Here is a 15,453-nt window from a genome sequence, read left to right on the forward strand (position 1 = left end):
CTGTGCATAGGACAGGAGGCCCTGCATCCTTAGAAGGATGTCCTTAGAAGGATGGAAACTCAAGACTCCTGCAGATAGGTAGGGAAGGCCAGACCAGACTCGAGGGTGAACAGAAGCCAAGGAGCTGGGGAAAAAAAAATCCTCTCCTGTGATTTCAGCAGGGTTTAAACAAAAAAGAAAACAGAAGATTTGGGAGTATCAAGACTCAGTTCCAGAATTGGATTCAAATCTTAGCCAAGGAAGGAAAGTACCTTAATCCAGAGGCAGCCTGAGCCCTGTAGGCTGCATCTGTGTTTTCTCTCTCTAGGTCTGTCTCTGTCTGTCTCCCTCCCTCCCAGCACCTGATGTCTTCCTGAGAATGATTCTCCGTCTTTGATGTTGTATTTAATCAAGGCAGAGTTATTTATGCTTTACTAGTTCTTTCCCACTCATTACCCACTTAGTTCTCTTGCTGTCCTTGGGAGACAGATCAGAGCCCTTCATTTTACAGATGAGAAGACTTGGGCCTCAACGATAAGTGACTTGTAAAAGATGCCATCACCACTTGGCAAAGAAGCAATGCTGAGGAACTGGAGGATGTCCAGTAAGCCTCGGGAAGGCCGTGGAAACCGCTTTTAAAAGATGAAAGGGCCATCACTTCAGGCACACGTGCACGTGTTGGTCTCTGGTCACAGAGTGCAGTGACGCCAGTCACCTTGGGTGTGGCCAGGGGCCGGCTTCGTGAACTTGGTGCTGTAAACCAGCCACTAACTAGGCCAGCCCTTGGTCTGCTGGATGGTTTAAGTTGCTAGATTTCACCCGAGGGTAGTCTCGCAGGTGTAGATTGCAATGCTCAAGAATTACTACGCTTTTGAAATTCTAGGTAATAACTTTTTGATCAAGAGATGCTACTTTTTCAGTTGAAGAGACCAGCTAAAGAAAGTTCCAGAATTTAGTTAATCGTTAAAATTTCCAGATGGCCTGACCCTTAGATGCATGGATTGGAGAGCTCCTTCTTGTAATGTCCCTCCTAAAGCAAGTCTGGATTGTATCTCCATCTTGCAGTAAGGGGACGTGACGTGGAATCAGCAGTGTTAGACTCAGCAAGGACAGATGTGCTCTAGTGTTGGTGCCACGTGCCAGCTCTTCTGAATTTCTCAGTGTCCCCCTGAAAACTCAGAAGACGCTAACCAAAGCCCTGCAGCCTACGGTGCTGAGAAAGTCCTTAGTTCTGCTCTGGTTCCACCTCTCAGGAGCCCCGCGCCACGCCCGGGACAACAGGCATAGTGATTTGTGCAGACGCAGGGTGGTGAGCTGGGGCCTGGGGGCAGGGGCACCCAACAAGGGCCCTGGGAAGACAGGCCGTGTGAGTGGAGCCACTAACCTTACTAGCAGAAGTTTCCACGTCACCTCGCGGTGCTTGACTTGTTCCTTTTCTCCATCCCTTCCCTCCTCCTCTCCGGCTTGTCCCCTGTGAAGGTGCTCTGTCTGACCCTGACTGGAGAGCTGGCAGGGGTTGGGGAGGGACGCTCTGGGCTTGTTCCGTTGTTGATCAGGGAGAGCAAGCAGGAGAGACGCTGGTGGGCAGTGGTCAGGAGGTCTGTTCCGCTGTCCCGTAGGTATTCTGGGGCTCTGGGTCAGTTGGAGATGTGTGTACAACATGAACAGAGACTGGAAAGGCGGGGCCGGTTTTCGATGGGGACGGAGTAGTGCACACTGCTGGGGAGGACGGCGCCCTCCGGGGTGACGGTCCGGGTCTGTGACTCTTCCAGGGTTGCTGACGGGCTCTGGGCAGCCAGCAGCGAGGTCACGCATCTTGGGTAGGAGGAGTGCCTTCCTCTGAGATGCTGGCCTGACCTGCGTGGCGTGTGCAGCAAGGCCGATGCGGGCGCGGGGTTGGAGGGTGGCGTGTCGCTGCCCGAGTGCCTTGGGCTACGGCTGGGAATCCTTCTGGCCGGCTTCTTAAGGGAAAAGAACCAGATTGAAAGAAAAAACCTCCCTTTTTCTTCCAGAGCCTCTGAGGGCAAGACCGTGGAAGTGCCTTACAAAGGGGACGTCAAGGACACTATTCTGGACATACTCGGAGGACTGAGGTCTACCTGCACCTACGTAGGGGCCGCCAAACTCAAAGAGCTCAGCAGGAGGGCGACGTTCATCCGGGTGACCCAGCAGCACAACACCATGTTCAGCTAACCTCGAGATCAAGGACGAGACGATCTCCAGCCACCAGAAGCGTCTGCACAGGCCTGCTTTCCCATCCCCCTCCTCCTGTGACGGCAGAGGTTCCGGCTGATCCCAGAAGCAAGGCACTTCCTGGGTCAGCGGTTGGCGCTTAGCTGCCCAGAACGTGTAACCTCCTTGTTAAAACTAATACTCACGCCTTTTTCTTTTCTTTCCTTTTTCTTTTAAGAAAATGGTTTCACTTTAATATAATGCTGTGAAGACTTGCCTGCGTGCTGGAGTCTGCATTTGCAGGACCAAGTGGTCGGGGGAGCTGGGGGGTTTTCTGCCTTCTTCCCACGCTTGGCTTTTGGCAGTCAAGGTACCTGGGGAGGGGAGGGCGGGAGGGGAAGATTGAGGGGAACCACAGCTAGAGGAACCGGCATCCCCTCCATCCAGCTTTCGGTTGCTGGAAAAGAACAAAAGCAGTTGACAGTTGAACCTGAAGAATCTGATTCCGGCAGGTACCCCCACGGTGCGGTGACGTGTTTCCACCACCCTCCTTGCACGTGCCTTTTGGGAGCAGGTCCTCTATTGCTGCTGCTTCTAGGAAGCTGTCCCCGTCCTGGGTTTTCATTTGGTTTGTTTTCCCCCATCTCTTCCCTCTCCTCCTCCGTTCTGGCTCATCGGGTTGGCCTCTCGAAGACAGAATATTATTTTGACGTTCCATGAGATCTTTCATTGAAAGGTTATCCACTGAAAAGTTGGCAGGTAGAGAGTCCCACTGGAAAGCAACCAAAACCTTGAGCAGTGCCTTCCTAAAAGGCACTGGTTTAAAATCTGAGCTAGAACCGTTCCCTTGTCACGGTTTCCAGGAAGGGCCACTGGGCACTACTGTATAAGGGTCTGTTCATTGGTGACAGTGGTACTTCCTTGGAGAAAGGACCCGTGGCCTTGGCAGGGCTCCCACAGCAGTCCACTGTGACACTTGTCTAAACCGTGAACACGGATGAATTGATGACGCCCGGCCACTTCTTTTGAAGCATTATTTGAATATTAGGACCGGGAGGTGTATGCAGCCCAGGGTGTTTTACTTTATCTCCTTTTAAACGAGGCGAAAGCAGCAGATACGGGAGTTAAATGTTCTCTGAAAAGACAAGCGACGGCCCTGGAGCAGAAAGGAGCCACACACTCCTGCTGCGTAAGAGCGAATTAATTGTCCGATGTCCATGGTGACTGACACCGTGTGAGGAATCCAACCAAACCACGGCACTCCAGGAACTTACAGGGCGGAGTTTAGTCTCAGAAGAATACCTTTAAAGGTCCAGCAACTTGAACTCTGTTGTAATGCTTTTTGCGCCTCAGTCCATTCAGAATACTTCTTATACTTGTAGAAACACGAACGGCTACACACTTGAGATGAGGGTGTAGAGGATGTGGAACATCAAGCAAGATGTGGGGCATTGCTGGAAGCACCCCACCTCTTCTGTCTGCTTGTCCCATGCCGTTCCTGTGGAAGACGTGTTTGACACTTGAGCCCTCTAGTGTGTTAGCTGCAAGAGATTCATTATTTGCAAAATAAGGGAGAGAAGTGGAGGTCTTAAGTCCATTAAAATGGACGAGCAGTAAGTAATAAGGAAACTTCCAGAATGGCATCGTTCTCCACGCTCCTGGTCTTGGCTTTTGGGGGTCACCTTCTCCCATCAGGCTGGAGCACACGACGGCACCCCTTTGGGCAGTCCTCTCCACGGTGATGGGCACCTGCTTGATCCATCTCGTGCAAAGATTTTGCAGACTACCTGCTCTTTGTTTCCAGGAAGGCAGGTCCCTCGCTCACCTGGTTTTTAGGGGAGCGAAAACGTGACTGACTGCAGAAGCCAAAACCTCATCAGGATCATTTTGAAGCAGAGGTTTCACTTCTAAGGGCCCCTTACCCGCTGCAAGTTCATCTCTTGCCTCTAGTAGCCGTGGGCATGGGGGAGCCTGCTGACTGCAGGGCTTCCTGTGCAGGGGTGGGTGCCAGTGACTAGATGCCGTTCACCTTAGGCGCCTCCACCTGTGGGCTCCTGCCGTGCTTCTGGTGGTTTCCAGGTCTGCCTCGTTGCAGCATGTAAAGCCAAGGCTTTTCTCTAATCAGTATGACTGCTTCAGGTAAGTCTCACAGCTACTGGACCCCAAACTTGTCAGGACCTTTAGCATCTAATAGTAAAACAAACAGCAGGGAAGGCAGCGGTTCAGCCCGCTTCGCCAGACTTGCCCACGTCTGCCCAGAACGCTCTGGAGGATGAGGACCTGGGCAGCCTTGTCTGGGTTACAAGGCTCAGCTCATCACTGCTAGTTTACACACCAACGTTCTCTCTCTCACACACTAGCATTCACAATGCGTTGGAACCTCAACTCTTAAGTCCTAAAGGAGAGTCCTGGTGAGATGTCCCCATCCGTGAAGCAAGAAGGCAGTAAGAGGAAAGGAGTTACCCGTCCCTGCCTGGGCTAAGCGACAACTCTGGATTTAATGCTGAGAGCTCTCTTCCAGCTCTGCAAACCCTTAGGGCTGGAAGGATTTGATAGCCACGTGTGCAGATGCGGGCAGAGGGCTTCACCTGCTTGGGCCCTGGAGGAACTAGTTTCTGGGGCAACTGCTGAGCCTCATCTATCTGAGACTGGGCACCGTGCAAACCTCTGAGTTTCTAACAGGGATGAACTACAGGAAACACGAATGAACTTTCCACCTTCAGACAACTAACCAGTGTACAGCAAAACTGTACAGAAATGGATGGATAATGCTCTGTGAGCCAACAAAGATGCCAAATACTGTTGAAAAACAAAAGTTACCTCATCTCTTACAAACAGCAACGCTCAGATAGGAGGAGTAAACATGAACGGAACCAGCCAAGACATCAGATGTTGAAATGATGCCTTTTATCATTTATCATCTGAGGTCTGATTGACATCAGATGCCTTTTATCTCAGAATCTCCTCTCAAGCAAGACCAACAACCCTCTCCCCACCCCCAAAATTAGTAGGAAAGGCAATGCCTCACGTCACCCTCTCCACCGCACACCTACCCAGTGATGACAGCAGCTTAAGTAAGAGGGAGGAATTACGACCATATCCTCAGCCTCGTCTTCCTCCGAGGACCTAACACAAGGCAAAGACACATTTGCAATTGGCACTGTTATTTTATTAGTACGAGTATACTGAAACAATAAACTTGTACTGGTATACAGACAATTTATTTAAAACAATTTTGTTCAAATTTTGAATCAAACATTGTTTTATTATAATAATGAAATAATTTCTACCTAGAAAACCTGCAAGCACCGTCAAAGAAAGGGACCATAAAATTCAATAAACAGACTCGAGTGTATCCTACAAACAGACACACCACGATTAGAAAATAGAATATGAACTCTTCCATTGTTTTTAATATTCGTTTTAAAAAAGCTAGTGCAAGTACAATATTTTACACTGGAATTACAGAGAGTATGCACGCATATGGAAAAAAGTTCTCCTGTCATGATAGAAGCTCTTAACTATGTATGCACTTAAAATTTTCTTTTCAATAAGGTGCAAAACATCATTCCTTCCCTAGTTCTCCTCTGTACTGGCCATGTCAGTCTGATAGTGCCCTCAGAGGTCTAGTGTCTCTTTTTCCCTTGGCCGGTGGGAGGCGTATGATGGGGAGGTTGGTGGGTCGTGAGCTGATACTAAAAAATGCAACAGTGTGACTCTCAGAGATGGCTCTGGGACCAGGACCCCACTGGCTAGAAATTAGGACTCTCATCTTAACCGAAGGCCACCACGAATACTGGCTGGGCTCAGCTGGAGCCTTTCAGCTGACACTGATTTGGGTTTACAGGGAGCAGTGAAGGCTGAGGAGGAAGAAACCTCCCCGAAAGGCCAAAAGGGCAGTTATTCACGGAACTGAATGCACAGGTATCAAGTTTAATGTTCACTGACTAAAGAATTCACCCCACTCCTGGACCGGATGATTTACGAGTAGGTGGTTCACGTAAGAAGCAGAGGAAACCTACACACCCAGCTTGGTAACCGCTCAGCTTTGCTATTCCAGAGGACAGAATGTTACCTCGGCAAGGATGACTGTAAACAGCGCTTCCAAAGGGGGCCTTCAGACTGGCCATGGAAAAGGAGACTGGCTCATCGGCCATCCCAACAGCAAACGAACAAACTAAAGGGAAAGAAAACTTGGGTGAAATCTCCAATTATCTGCAGTGGAAGACTGGAGTCCTTTCAGATAAGAAAAGTGACGGGAATTCTTAAGAGACTGTTACTGTATAGATACTACCTATTGGCCAGAAAGCACTTAATTTTAATACAGCTGAACCATCTGTATGCGAGTCATGAGGATATGAAAAACTGAAGCTGCTGTCCCCTCCCGCCATCGTACAGGTAAACGTCAGCTACCAGAAACGTCGCATGTAACGGTAAGGGAAGGGCTGAGATTCTGAATTTAAGAATTAAGAGGGAGATTTGCTCAGTATCCCCCCAGCTGTCCAGTTTCTGCTGGCTAACTTGATTTCTGGACAGAATATGACTTCTGAGAAGTTGCTCCACATTTATTTTGGCCTCTTAATAGTAAAGAAGAAATCAAAACCAAAGTAAAACAAGGCATTTCAACTGAAATCCTTGTTTTACCCCACCCCCCCATTGAACTGAGGTGTCGGGGGGAAAGAAGGCTGAACGTTTTTGTGTGTGTGTCCTCGTGATGAGTCCTGTTTTCTTGGTAGCTAGGATCCCTTGTTACAAACACTTCTTGTTCAGAATTATATTCTTTGGGTTTACTGGAACAGGAAGTGCTGAAAATGTCAATCATCATCTCTGAAGAAAAAGGAGTTGCAATGGCTTAAGAGTTTAAGAAAGGGAGCTCAGAGAAGTACTTTCGGCATAGGAATGAACAGTATTCTCAGATTGCAGAATACAGAGTTACTCTCCCTCAGAAGAGGGTTCTATGTAACAGAAACATAGAGGAAGCATAGGTATAGTTGAAGAGCCTTTTACGTAGTAATTCTTCCAGGCCATAACCATACAAATCTGATCATTTAGACATGACACATTTCTATATACAAAAAAAACATGTAACTTTCAACCTTTATGTTTTTTTTTTTTACAAACAAGTATGAAACTCATTGTTTCAACAGATCCATATCTTTCAAACACTGAATGAATCATTTCGACATTCATTTTTCTTTTGTGCAATTTTTAAAAACATTACCTGTACTCCTCAAAGTGAGTGCTTCAAAGTTTTTTTTCTTCAGCTTCTCAAATTAGGTGTACATTAAAAAAAAAAAATCCCACAAGGTATAGTGCTACAAGAAAAGATCCTATCAGTAAGGTAACATATTTGAAGCGAGGTCATCTATGTAAAAGAAATCTCAGCTCCGGAGTAGAGGTGTGCAAACAGTTTGGAGTTTCCCTATCAACAGAAACACAACACTGTCCATGGAAAAAAAGAGGAAACCAACCCAACACAATGGCATATGCATGTGCTTTATAAAAAAGTATATTCTCTGTATAGTTATTACTGGATGTGTTCTTAAAATTCTCTATTTCAGAAATTCTGGGTCGAAAACAAGGTGGAAGCAAAGACCTCCACTTCACTTTAAAAACCAAAAAGCATAATTCCCTTTGCTTTCACATCACCCCGAAGAAGCTGGATTGGGCCACAGAGACCGCTGGCCCTTTTTACACCTGGGATCATCTCGGGTGACTAGGAGATAGGAAGTGCAAAGGGTTTTAGGAGAAAACAGACCATGGTTTGTTGAGCTGCCTGCAGTTCATGAAACAGTGGCCATGACAACCAGCACAGCTCAAAAAGCCTGGCCTTCAGTCCACAGAGCTCTGCTGCTTCACCCAGATCTGAAATAGCATGGCATTAGTGTCTTCAAAAGCATTTGAGATTCTTTTTCTCTCTCTATGAAATAGGTTTCCTTAGTAGTCACAGATGTTAAAGGGTATTATCAATTGTTTCCTTAAAAAAAACAAAAAACAAAAATTCCAAAGCTACACAACAAAAATAAATTTTGGCAACGTATTTCAGTAAAGGTCAAACTATGTGCAAAGAGTGGATTTTATGATTACTAGGAGCTACTGTTCATCTCGAACATGCAGCATTATATTGCAATCTATGCAGTATCTAAGGAGAAATCCACAAGATGCAGGAAATCCAAACATTCCTTGAAGTTGTACATCCCTACTCCAGAAGAGTCAAAGTGCTGCTTCTGGACACATCAGTGTACCACACACACGCCAGCCCCGTCCCTGAGTTAGAGGTGTGAAAGGTTCCGCAGAGTTCCTTAGAGGGGAGAAGGAGGGGTGCTGCCACTTCCCGGTGGGGGACAAAACCCAACACACTCACCTAACAGAAAACACAAAGGGTCATGATTCAGAGTGAGAAATGGGATTGACGACAGCAATGAAAAAAAAAAAATCATCCCAAAACAAACTGGGTGAGTTGGAAAAGACAAAAAAATTGACCAACGTAGAAAATTATCCTGAACGTCCAAATGAAAAAGCAATTTTGGATTTCCACTTTAAAAGATTTGAGGTAAGTGGCATCCATCTCTATCCCCACCTCACCCCCAATGTGGCCCAGACAAACTGAAATAGTTCTTACGTTAAAACATTCTAAGGAAGGAACAGTCATTTTATGTATTTAGAAATCCCTATAAAGAGAGGTTCATGTTTGTTGGTTAATTGTTATTTTTTTCTTTTCGCCCTGACTAATTTCTTGGTGATTGTGTTCCACTGTAAACGCAAAAGGCCTGCTGTTATTAGTTTCAAAATGGAAAACAGGAAAGAAAGAAGAACGAAAGACGGGTTCAGTAAATATTGCAAAGTGGACACAGTACAGAGGCACATGGCTGATCCTCGTGAGCTGCGCGGCACGGAAGGGTTTCTATGCCTGTCATTGTTAGGTCGGCTACGCAGGCGCAGTGACAAAGGCTGCTCTGGGAGCCTTGGGGCTCGCCAGTGTCTGCAAACAAGAGGAGGCCCCTGTCCTCTGGATGTTCTATTTGAAGAGAGAGCTGCCACAAAGGAGTGGTGACCACTGTTCACAGGTGGCCCCTTCCGTAGCCACCGGCCGGACGCTTGGAAGGCGCGCACACGGCGGGCCACGCTTCCTGCCCGCGCCCAGAGGCTCGGCTCGAAGTCTCAAGGACACAGACCTGCCCACTCACGGAAAAGATCGTGGAACATGGGTTGATCCTGGCACTATTGCTCCAGAGTGCGCCTCAGAAAGGACTCTGTCTCCCTCCCGTCTGCACTGCACATTCGCTACTCCTCGTGGTGACGGGGGAAGTGCCCTTCTCCCCTTCCACCTCCTTCGCTTTGCTCTTTCTGCAACAAGGCGGCAGACAGGGCTCCCGAAAGAAAGCTCCCTGCCCCAGGATTCGGCATCCGCAGCGGGGCAAACGCGCAGCAGGAGGCCCTCCCCTTCCTGGCTCCTTCCTTCCAGCCCTTCTCTGGCCAGAACAGGAAAGAGGGACCGAGTGAGGAAAAAGCCAAAAGGGTCTGAGCTTCCTCTAGAGCACACTGATCAGACTCTATTGGCACGGAAAGTATTGCACGTGCTAAAGAAGAAAGTGAAATGGGACAATGTTTAGAAAGAACCAATTATTTGATAATTCCTATACCTGAAATAGAAGCACAAAAACGATGATGATGTTCCTATTGCTCCAAACCATGTTATGTTTTCCCATTTTAGTGTTGGAGGTGTGGATCCAGTTAGTTCGATACTCGAGAGAAGCCAGAAGGTGGTGGGTGTTTCTCTGAGTCCACATGAGTTGCTGTAATTAGTGGTACTGATGAGGACAAAGTCTATAATGGCAGCCCCATATTCCTCTTACCATCAAAACAAAAAGAAAAACAAAGCCTAATAATTGCAAGTGCCCTGAGCAGAATATATGGAAGATTAAGCAAGTTCTCTGAACAGAGACATTTAAAAAAATACAGCACTAAATAAGCAATATGACTGCAAGAATGGACTCACCCAGCTCTCCGCTAGCATGCTGAGAGGGTAATGAAAATCAAAGAAAGTCAAGGACTGGATCTAGCTATTCTAAACCTATTCCAATGTTTTTGGTACACCCCAGAAAATGGTTTGTAAAAATCATTAGTTCTGCTGAGAGCTAAATGTGAATACTAGATAGCCAAAATGTGGGTTGACATTAGAATTTTTTTTTAATTGGTGAAAAATGGAAAAAGTACTATTCTCAATGATAAAAGAAAAATCAGGTTATTTGTTCAGGTAAGTTGCAGCCATTCCAAGTAAGGATATTTAAAAATTTCTCCCTCCTTATAAAACATTTTTTTTTAAAGCACTTTAAAATGCACACTCAAAACCCACAAACAATATTTCAGATCTCTGGGAATAAAAGGTTTCAACTGTGAAATACCCTTTTCTGGGTTTGTACCAAACATTAAATCTTGAATTGATTTCAGATGGAAAAATAAAAGTCATTCTGAAAATAACATCAGTAACAACAACAAAGTAATCGTTTTCTTTAAAAAAAAAAAAAACTTGCTCACATACATAAACGTCTTTATGGAAAACTCTCTCAATGAATCTGAAGAAAATTCTCAGAGTTGTCCTGCTAAGACCTGGTTTTATGTGACAGATGCGGTAAGAAGACCAAAATGAATTCTGAAAGTAACATAACCTTATAAAATGGCCTAGAGTTTAGGCAGGTTAGAAAGTAATTTTGCTACATTTATTTATGCTCGTTCAGTCCCCCAAACCTTTCCCACAATGTTATTGGATAAAAACTGCAGGAATATCACACAAATTATAAACTCAAGATGTGCAAATCGCAAGGTTCTTTAAAAGTTCGTCTTAAAAAGAAAAACACTGGACAAAAGTGAGTATTCTTTTTTCCATCCCTTTCCTCTCAGTTCCTCTGCCAGCTCTGCATATGCTTTTAATTCCTTCTCAAACATCAAAGTGAAGAGTGCCTCCTGTCAGGCTGTACTTGGTGGTCATTCATTGTCACATACTAGTTCAAAATTCACATTCATCCCATTAAACCACATTGAAACTTTCAACATCTTGCTCCGTGAGAAACTCTGCAGAGCTGAAATGTAGTTACAGTGTTGAAAAAAAAAGAAAGCAACTTAGTTTTTCTTCCCAAAGAGTTTAAAGTGAGATACAGTACTTGTTGAATGAGAGACCAAGATGCTTGGTAATAAAGTGTGAACAGTATTTTAAGTGCTTAGAGATAGTAATATATATGCTCATCTTCAAAATCTAATTCCTCACGTCACACTGGAATCTGAAAAAAGTGGCACCCGAGTTGTCCATAGTCATGAACTATAAACAGTACTAGAGTTAAAAGACAGAAGATTTGCAACCCAATGCAAAGAGCTTCCGCGGCTCTCTCGTGTCCATCTCTTGGGAGTGAAGTCAATGCGATTAACCTGATTGGTTTTCCTAACACTGCACAGAGACCAGGGTGGGTTTCACTCTCCGCCACCCCTGCTGCCCACCCCCCGGGTGCGGAGCGATGGCAGCGGGGGCTGCCCTGCCCACCACGAGGCCCTGGAGACATCACTGCACTAGTAAAGCAGAAACGAAATCCCATATTTAAAAAAATATCAGTGCAGTCAGGCCCCATGGGGGGAATATATATCTCTATGATTAAAAGTCGCTTTTATTGTAAAATATGTTGGAGGAAAAAAAATGTTCTTTTACACGGTTAGTTTTCCATCTGCTGTCTGACGGCCTCTCTGGGATGCCCTGAACCTGGGGTCCTGATGCTGATTTTGCACGTGAGAACCTCATGAGGACATTCCCCTGGACCTCCAATCCCGTGCTGAGAGCAAGAGAGAGCGAGGCAGAGAGAAAGAGACCCTCACCTGCCGTGGCACCCGGGCACCCTCACTTGCATGCACGCACGCACCCCCTGCAGCCCGTTGTCCTGAAACCGGGAGAAGTCGGCACCCCATGGGTGCATCTGCACTGCTAGAAAAGGCAGGCACCGTGAGGCCACGTTCATTTCCACCAGGACGCCTGCCCCAGCCCCTGCCTGCCCACCCCACTGAGAGACACGCGTGGAAAAAGCATATGCACCATCTCCTGCCCAACCCCCACTGTAACTCTAAGGACAAGGTTATAACAGAACCCTAAAGTAAGAGGATAACATGTAAATACTGTGTTATTTAGCCTACAGTACAGTAATCTGGATACAAATGATAAAGGAGGGCCAGATTTCCTTTCCCCACACGGCCTCTACTTGCCTACATTAGAGCGGCCTTCAATGCAAATCTTAACCTCCTGAGAAATGAGAGAAGGCTTAGGAAGAGTCAAAGGTGGCTCGTCTTCCGACTTCTCCAGTTTGCGGCTCTCCGGCGCCGACCACCTCCTCTTCCTCGTGGCCGCGGGCTTGCTGGGTTCTATTTTGGTGAGCAAGGGCACGGCAGGCAATCCAATTTTTTCTGGAAACTTCAGTTCGCCATTCTCAGAGAGCATCTGGGCACTTCCCTGATTGATCCCGTTTTCCTGCTCGGCGTACCTGTGTCTACTGCCCGCGAGGCCGTCGGTCTTTGAGTGCTTCAGCAGGACACTGGCGGGATCCACGGCCTGGCCCTTTTTAACAGAGCCATTCTTCAGGTTCTTGAGGGTGAGCGAGATACAGACATCCCCAACGGAGAGTTTAGAACACGGCAAATCAAAGAGCTGGCTGGTTCTCTCCGGGCAACAGGATGACCAGCCCTGTCCAAACACAAAAAAAGGATACTCTACCAAAACTTCCACGCTGACCTGTGGGAACAGTGAGAGACAGGGAGAGGGAAGGGAAGGAAGAAATGAAGACATTTTATTCCTGTTTTATTGTATACATTACACGTACACAGACATACATACGCATAGGTGAATGGAAAAAAATAAGACTCAGTTCCCCAAACCTCCTCCACCAACAGATGCAAATGAGGTTCTTAACTTTCTGCTGTACCTGTACTTACCATATATAGATGTTGGGTAGAAGCCGGTAGAAGTCCATTCAGTATTCAAAATATCGTTTTACTGTGTATCCTCTCTACAGCTGGTCTCCATTAAAACAAGTCAGTGGAGCCCCAAGGATGACAGAACACCTGCTTAGTGTTCCGCACTGGGCTAGGCGCTGCACGTGACTCAAGCCCAAGGTATATTCTTGTGTCTTATTAGCTCACCGGACAGATGCTATTCTCGTGTATAACAGGGCTGAATACGGATCAGAGTTAGATTGTATTTAAGCCCCATAAGGCAGGCACTTATGTGCTCAGCACTGTGTCCCTGGCCCCTAAAAGAGTACCTGGCACATGGTTGAAACTTAACATTTACTGGATAAATGAATGCGTACTCTCGGAATTCAGGGGGAGCAGAATCAGGGAGGGCTGGAGAAAGCAGGGAGGGCTTTCGCAGGACCCCAAGGATCGGCAGGATTTGGAGGGGTTTGAGGGTGAAATGAATACAGACAGCTCAAGGGCTTGGCCCATCCACATGGGCAAGCCCCAGGTACTCAAATCAGTCTCTCTTTTGTTTGAAAACAAATATCGAAAGCAGGGGAAGCCCAGTATCCTTTCAATACCCGCCGTTTTCTCTAGGCTACTATGTGCCATTCACTGTGATGAATTTCAATAAATTGAAAACAATAGTCTTGGTCACAAAGGAGTTCACAATCCAATGGGCAAAAGAGGCACATGAACGATAACTGCCGATCAATGTGGCGAGTGTGGTCACAGAGTGGGGCTCTAATACTCTGCACGGGATTAAGCTGTTGGAGGGCGAGGAAAGGCATGGAAGAGGTGAGTAAGGAAGTCTTTTGGGATGAGGATACACTGTGCTGAGTTTTAAAAAACAATGGGACTGGAGGAGAGAGGAATGATTGCAAGGAGAAGACATTCCTGGAAGTAGGGTTATGTGAACAAAGGCAAGGAGGTGGTCTGTGTAGGGATTTGCAAACTTCCAGTGCCAAGTATTACTACCGCCATTAAATCAAGTTGAAATGCCCTTGAGGTTTGACAGTTTAATTTTCATAGAAATTTAATTTCTTCAACTTTATGCTATATAAAAAAGAAAAAGAGAAGAATGAAGTAGTTTTAAACAGTCAGTTTTCAATGGCTTTTGTAGATGCAGTAGACCAGTTAATTTGGACCAACCTTCCTGATGAGGACCACGAAATACTCTAAACAAAAAAAACTCTGGACAAAATGTAAAAGAAATGTTTTTCTTATGGCAGTAGACACAAAATATGCCAGTAAAAAAGTCATTGGGTCAGGATCAGGAAAGGGTGTTGGCCAGACATTTGAACCTGGTGTTTGATGCTATTTCCCCCTAAGGATATCTGTACATTCCAAAGCGGGGCAGTTAAAGTGAGCTTTGGGTAGTCTCAAGAGCATGGGAGGTGGGTTTCAGCGGGCAGGGAATGGAATTCAGGGTAAGCCACAGGAGGGTACTCCCTCAAAGCACTGAATTCTAGAAATAAGGTGAAGCAGAAGCAGACAGTTCCTCTCAATGTCTGAAGCTCAGATTTTAATCATCTCATTCATCCCTAAAATTAAATTAAGGTCTTGAATTACTTCCACAATTTTTCAAATAAAAGACGTTCAATTAAAAAAGGGGGAGGAGGTCCATGAGCAGAAGAGATGAATAAAAACCAGCAGAAGCAACAGATAATATAAACAGACCCACAGGGGCTTCTAATATAGAGTCACCAGATGTAGACTTTAAAATGACTATGTTTACAATATTTAAGGAGATCAAAGACAAAGTTGAGGATTCTGATAGAGAACTAGAATCTATTTTTTTAAAAGATCCATGGAAATTCTAGAATGAAAAAAAAAATACAGCCACTAAAATCAAGAATGCAATGGATTTTACCACAGAATAAACATGGTTTAAGAGAGAATTAGTGAACTGGATTTTTTAATTATAGAGATTTAGAAGAAACTATACAGAATAAAACACAAAGACAAAAGGATGGCTAATACAGAAGAAAGGGTATGAGACATAGAAGACTCATTGAGAAGACCTAACAGACATATAATTTGAATCCTACAAGGAGGAGAGAGAGAAGATAATGGCTAAGAATTTTCTGATACTGATAAGAGACAATAAACCACAGACTCAAGAAGGTCGAAACCCCAAGCAGGAAAAATAAAAGGAAATTCTCACCTCAGCAGGTCATAGTTTAACTGCTGTAAATCAAAGTCAGGAAAAGAAAATCTTAAAAGCCCCCAGAACAAAATATACATTACCTCCAAATAAGCAAGAGTTAAATTTATAGTTGACTTCTCAATAAAAATAATAGAAGCTAGAAG

The 15,453-nt window shown here is 45.6% G+C and overlaps 2 protein-coding genes across 7 annotated transcripts in view; one reads left to right on the top strand and one right to left on the bottom strand.

The window, feature by feature from the left end:
- GMPR (guanosine monophosphate reductase) overlaps nucleotides 1-2,524 on the top strand; it is a 39,814-nt gene extending 37,290 nt beyond the window's left edge. The window contains exon 9 of the mRNA XM_082664151.1: nucleotides 1,992-2,524. Coding sequence (XP_082520277.1) covers nucleotides 1,992-2,172 — 181 coding nt within the window. The 3' untranslated portion in view covers nucleotides 2,173-2,524. The remainder of the gene's footprint in view (nucleotides 1-1,991) is intronic.
- A 3,784-nt stretch (nucleotides 2,525-6,308) lies between these two features.
- ATXN1 (ataxin 1) overlaps nucleotides 6,309-15,453 on the bottom strand; it is a 396,205-nt gene continuing 387,060 nt past the window's right edge. For all 6 annotated transcript variants that reach the window (XM_082664147.1, XM_082664148.1, XM_082664146.1 and 3 more), the window contains one exon: nucleotides 6,309-12,916. In XM_082664147.1, the coding sequence (XP_082520273.1) occupies nucleotides 12,386-12,916 (531 nt within the window). In that variant the 3' untranslated portion in view covers nucleotides 6,309-12,385. The remainder of the gene's footprint in view (nucleotides 12,917-15,453) is intronic.

Source organism: Grampus griseus, assembly GCF_964374135.1.
Source record: "Grampus griseus genome assembly, chromosome: 10".
Taxonomy (NCBI): domain Eukaryota; kingdom Metazoa; phylum Chordata; class Mammalia; order Artiodactyla; family Delphinidae; genus Grampus; species Grampus griseus.